Source organism: Typha latifolia, chromosome 14, assembly GCF_019914945.1.
Source record: "Typha latifolia isolate L0001 chromosome 14, TyphaL0001v2, whole genome shotgun sequence".
NCBI classification, from domain to species: Eukaryota; Viridiplantae; Streptophyta; class Magnoliopsida; order Poales; family Typhaceae; genus Typha; species Typha latifolia.
The window spans coordinates 9,678,804-9,685,050 of NC_133099.1; the positions used below are offsets into that span (position 1 = coordinate 9,678,804).

Below are 6,247 nucleotides of genomic sequence, written 5' to 3' on the forward strand. Positions count from 1 at the left end.
TTTGTTTTTTGTTTGTTGAGAAAATTCAGGCTTTCTTTATTATGTTTTTCCCCATATTTTTGAGAAGTATGTTAGAGAAAATGAGATAGCAGATATATTTTTCCTAGGTACATTTTTTCAAACTTATTGTGGCTCTAAATTTTTTTATAAAAACAGATGAAATTACTTTCCATGAATGCAATTTGGTATCAAAGTCAGCAATTGTTCACAATAACTTTAATTAGTTTTATGGGAAATTTCATAAACAACTTGAAGAACATATAAGGATACCAATCATCATGTAATACAAATTTATGTAAGGAAAATAAGTTAAAATAAAGAAATGAAGCTGTTTTGGGTAGATAGAAAATTACTTCTTTTATTTATTTATTTTTGTAACCAAGCATTAAAAATTAAAAAAAAATCCTTAAATGTGAAGACACCCCCTAAAAACTTTGAACTCTTTTATTGAGCAATCTCTCAAGAAGATATATGCAAGAAAAAAAATGGGAAGATGCATGTTCTTGGTTGGACTCTAGTGTCTTATATATATGGGAAAGTCTATTTTTCAATAAATAATTAGTTCTAACTTGGACTAATTTCCAATAAGGACATGGTCTACAAATGCCTCACAGGAAGAAGAAGATAAGCATAGAATAGACCTTATTGATGTGCATATACATATAAATATATAGTGGAGTCCACTGTATAACAATCAAATGTAAGTCAATCCACCAAATATAAATGTCAATTCTGCACTGCAATGATAAGAGAAGTAGGTAATGTACGCCAAATTATAAAGACAGATGACTAGTAGACTCAAAAAGCTTAATACTTCGCACAAGGATAGAAAATGGAGATTATGTGAGATAAATCTAAAATTTGAATTCTAAATTTTTAGAAAAACAAGCGGGTTGATACTTCACTAGATGACCAGTAGACTCAAAAGCTTAAGTTATAAAAGAGTCGTTCACTTGTGGAATAACTTCTATACTAGTTTAGTTAGACTTGTATAAGAGAGTTTAGACCGGTTTAGGTTATTACGGTGTTTAGTTATAAAGTATCTGTAATAAAAATTATTTTAGCAAATGATTATAATACCCTTTATAGTGGATGAATGAGAAGAAATAGAAGAGATTGAAAAAAAAATAAAATAAGGAATGCTTAAAATAATAGTTGATTGAAATGATGCCTTTTAAAAAATAAAATAGTAATTAGTAAATATAGAAGATTAGATAGAAACCAATATTAAGATAAACTGCTATTTGGTCATTACATTAGTACAAAAGGTTTTAAATTGGAACAAATTTATACTTATTCCAGGCCTTTATTACCAAGTCCTATTACAGCCAAAACTCTGCTCAACTCTAATAACACTTCAACACGGATAAGGCACCAATAATATATACATATATATCCATTCAATTTCCTTTTGAATTGGTACTAATTAGGTGAAACTTGGCTCCAAATACTGTGGAATAATGTTCCTGGTAGGTGGGGTTTCCCATCTATATTACAAGGCAGTAGATACAGTTGAACCATTCTAAGCAATTGGCACGCATATTTTTATTTGATTTCATAATATTTTTATGAAACATTATTTTGCATACTGCCTAACGACGTCACTATCTGCGTGATTAATTACATAAGATAAATCGATAATATTTTAATTGCACTTTTTCTTTTTTCTTTTTCTTCTCTCTGAAGTAGTTTCATAATTCGGGATTCGGCGCTTCAAATTTTGACTTTGATTCAACGGTGTGAGATTTTAATATCATGAAGTGGGTTAGGTTGAGATTATATCACCATCATTATCATCGTCATCATATATACGTATATATAATAATTAATTAGAGTTATATAATTTCTTTTAAGCAGCAGCTAATATAATGTAGAATATTCTATTATATTTTAAATACAGTATCAAAGCTGGCCTAGATATATATATATATTTATTTAGAAACCTTTTATCTTTCTCATGTACTATCTTTTTGGTTTGACATTAATCCATTAGAAATAGGGGGAAATTTTCAAATGAAAACTTATATTTTTATTATTTTTTTCTAATTAATATTTCATCTTTGAAAACTTTATAACCTGGCCATTCTTTTGTCACTAATTTTTATACGAAACCTGAGTTAAAAAGAGTTATATCAGTGTGAGTCAAATATTATTTATTTTAGAGATTTAATTGATATAGTTATATAAACCAGAGACCATGGTTTAATGGTCATTAGTAAAAATATGTAGAGTGTTATTTACAAATTTATAAAATAAAATAAAAATCCTAATTAATCAAACAATCACGTCCCAAGTTACCTTTGCATTCTTTTTATTATATTGCATGAGATGGTGAAAACATTGTTAAAATATAATATATACGAAATATATGAAATGCGAGTGTATTTACATCGACATGTTAACTTGTATTATAAATTAGAAACTTAATTACTGATGTACTATATATATATATATATATATATATATATATATATATATATATATATATTTGTGTGGGAAAGAACGCGTAGCAAAGTCACACTATTCTTGGTGTCTACTATCCGTCTAAATCCGCGTAGCGCAGTCAACGATTAATATTAAATAGAAGTCATAAACCGGATATATTCTTGGTCTCTACTATCCGTCTAAATCCGCATCCATATCTCACCTAACTTCCACGTACGCCGGCTCAGTCATACCAATAAAAACACACTATTTTATTATTATTATTATTATTATTATTATTAGGTATTTATCTTATCTTTCAACCCTCTAGTCTTTTTCCTATTTAGGGTGACAAAATTTGATTCGATCTCATAATCCGACGTAGTAATTCATCTGGATTAGTCTAATTAGATTAGAGTTATAAACGAGCTAATTTGACTAAGTCGATTATTAAATGGGTCGTGTTCGTTCGTTCATGCCTGCCATCTCGTGTATAATCCGATTAACTCATTTATAACACAAAAAAATTATTTTGTAACCTAAATAAATCTGTTTACAATGCGTATAAACTCATTTACCATTCAAATAAACTCGTTTATAATTCGAATAAATTTATTTATAACCTAAATAATTTATAAAAAATTAAATATTTTATATCACCTCGTGTTCATATTTATATTATCACGATCCAACCCTATCCAAATCGAACCCAACTATGACGACCTAATTGCCGCACTATCTATTGCATAAAAACACTCTCATCTCAATTCACAATTTTAATCTTATAGACGTCAACGGAGTAAAGAATAATCAGTTGATTTTAAAATGGAAAGCTTCACAACATTTTGACTTTTCTTGTGTTCACACTGTTTGTAAATTGCACCACCCATTTTCTAATAAAGTATTTGTAGAATACTTCATGTCGTTAGATTTATTAACAAGAGTTAATCAAACTCTTTAATTAATATTTTTAACTACACTAAGAATATTATCAAAATACTCTTAATCAATCTAAACCCACTTTCACATTAAGAAACCCATATTCTCTACAACCTAAAACATAATGCCAAACAAGCGGATCCAATACTAGGAATTGGCACGTAAGCTTTCTAATTATCAATGGATTAGAAGAGGAGAGGCCAGGTTGAGAGTGAGCACCTCATTTCAATTATTCCGTGTCCCCAGTTTTCTCCCTCTTTCTAGCTTTGATAAAATGAAAACATTTTAGATATTTTACTAGACAATAATTTGAACTAAACATACTTTTTATCTTTTTATATCATCTATATAAACTGTGTTAGTAAGAATTATCTAACCTAAGATATGTTCTACAAATATAAATGTTAAAAATACGAGAGTATAAATTAAAAATAAGTGAAAAGATAGGGTATTGAATACATATTTCCTTTAAAAAATAAGGGTGGATTAATTAACGTACGTATATATATATATATATATATATATATAGTTTATTTTATATCTTACTGTTACGTAGGTTGTCTAACTAGAAACGACAGTTAACTAGGAATATATTCCTAGCATCGTGAGAACACGCGGATCGATGCATTAAGACCGCCTACCTACTTCGTTAGAGAAGAACAACTTTCCTATGTATTGAGCTTTCAACCCTTAACCAATCTGACTCGTTTAATTTGCAATCCTCTCCTCCTCCCTATAAATTAATTATCGTCGTTCCGCTTTACACCATATCCATATTCATATCCATATCTAGCTCAAACCAATTCTATCGTATACATAGTCATGGCAATGCCGTCCTACCTGACCTTCAAGTCTCGTCGTAGCGAGCCGGTCCTCGTGGGGCCGGCCAAGCCGACGCCGCACGAGATTAAGCTGCTCTCCGACATCGACGACCAGGAGGGCATACGGTTCTACCGGTCGGGTATCCATATCTACCGGAGCCATCCATCTAAGGTTGGTCAGGACCCGGCCAAGATCATAAAGGCGGCGCTCGCCGATGTGTTGGTGTACTACTATCCCATTGCTGGTAGGATACGAGAGGAGTCTGGGAGGAAGCTGGTGGTGGAGTGCAACGGAGAGGGGATTGTGTTCGTCGAGGCCGACGTCGACGTGAGTGTCGACGACTTTGGCGACGTCATAAGCCCCCCGATTCCTTGCTATCAAGAGCTTCTCTGCGAGCCTGATAGCGCTTCCGCCGTCGTCGTCGATCGTCCCTTGCTCTACATTCAGGTGAATATGGAGTAAAGTATATATATAATAGATCGTATCTCTATATATTATATATATAAATGTATACGAGTTGTTGTTTGAATGATTAATTAACGTTACGTGTGCTAATAAATGAAATAGGTGACGAGGTTGAGTTGTGGGGGATTCGTGTTCGGTCTCCAGCTCTGCCACAACATAGCTGACGCAGCCGGGGTTGTGCAGCTCCTGAAAGCCATCGCCGAGCTGGCACGTGGCGCTGAGGCACCGTCCGTTCAGCCTGTTTGGGCGAGGGAGCTGCTCTGCGCGCGTAGCCCGCCACGCGTCACCCATCAGCACCCAGAGTACGAGGAGGTGACGCGCCGGGGCAAGGAGGTGATCCGAGCAGGCGACGCAGGACTCATCCACCGCGCCTTCTTCTTCGGGCCCAAGGAGATGTCGACGTTGCGTCAGCGAGCGCCACCTCAGATTCGGTGCTCGAGGTTCGATCTGCTGGCGGCGTTCGTGTGGCGCTGTCGCACGGTCGCCCTCGGGTACGACCCCTGCGACGAAGTCCGCATACAGTTCGTCGTCAACGCCCGCGGGAGGCGCAACCCGCCGCTGCCCGTAGGTTTCTACGGGAACGCGTTCGCCTTCGCGGTGGCGTCGACGACCGCAGGGGAACTATGCGGGCGCCCGTACAGCTACGCTTTGGAGCAGGTGATGAAGGCGAAGGCGAAGGTGACGGACGAGTTCCTGCAGTCGGTGGCGGATCTGATGGTGGTGCGAGGAAGGCCGAGATTTACGACGGCTCAGACGTACTTGGTGTCTGATTTGACTCGAGCCGGGTTCGAGGAGGTGGACTTCGGCTGGGGGGAAGGAGTCTACGGTGGGGCTGCCACCGCCAACTTGGCTACGTTTCATATCAAGTCTAAGAATGGAAGAGGAGAGGAAGGGATCGGATTGCCCATGTGCTTGCCGGCTCCGGCCATGGAGAGGTTCGCTTTGGAGATCGCCAGTCTGACGGAGGAGACTACTTTTGATCGTCAATCCCCAACTCCGGTACTTGACAACCACTCGGCTACCTACTTAATTAGCCAACTTAGTAATTAAAAAGCTCGATTCGTTCATTACTACGTATGTGAACAAGAGATGGCTGGTTTGCACTCTGGAACTACTAGCTAACTACTATATATATATATATATATGTGTGTGTGTGTGTGTGTGTGTGTATAATATAGAGGTTATACTTAGTATATGGGACATCGATCGTGTAATTGTGCATGTGCATGCAAGAGATCTAAGGCATATTTATTGATAATTAAAGTCTGGTTTTGCTTCCATCCATCTACTGATTAACTAATTTTCAGAGAGAGAGAGAGAGAGAGAGAGATCTAGGATAGAGTTATCCTTTTCCACAGGGAAAATAAGAGATCTATATTTGGTAGATAGAGATAGTTGTACATGAGAGCTTCTAAGATAGAGACAGTGTTATCTATACAGGTCTTTCAATCATTATCACCCGGAGAGATATAGAAAGATAGAACTTATTAAAATTATTTTAAAAGAAACCTCTAAATCATACAAGAAAAGTCTCCAGTTCAAGAATAAATAGAAAGAGAGTTTTATGAGAGTTCCGGTAGGCGTTATCCATACGGTC

The 6,247-nt window shown here is 36.1% G+C and overlaps 1 protein-coding gene across 1 annotated transcript; it reads left to right on the forward strand.

The window, feature by feature from the left end:
- Positions 1-4,064: 4,064 nt before the first annotated feature.
- Positions 4,065-5,928, forward strand: LOC140801045 (benzyl alcohol O-benzoyltransferase-like). The gene is made up of 2 exons (XM_073156037.1): positions 4,065-4,632; positions 4,753-5,928. The coding sequence occupies exons 1-2, from the start codon at positions 4,186-4,188 to the stop codon at positions 5,698-5,700; spliced, it is 1,395 nt and encodes a 464-aa protein (XP_073012138.1). The 5' UTR covers positions 4,065-4,185; the 3' UTR covers positions 5,701-5,928.
- The last annotated feature ends 319 nt before the right edge of the window (positions 5,929-6,247 follow it).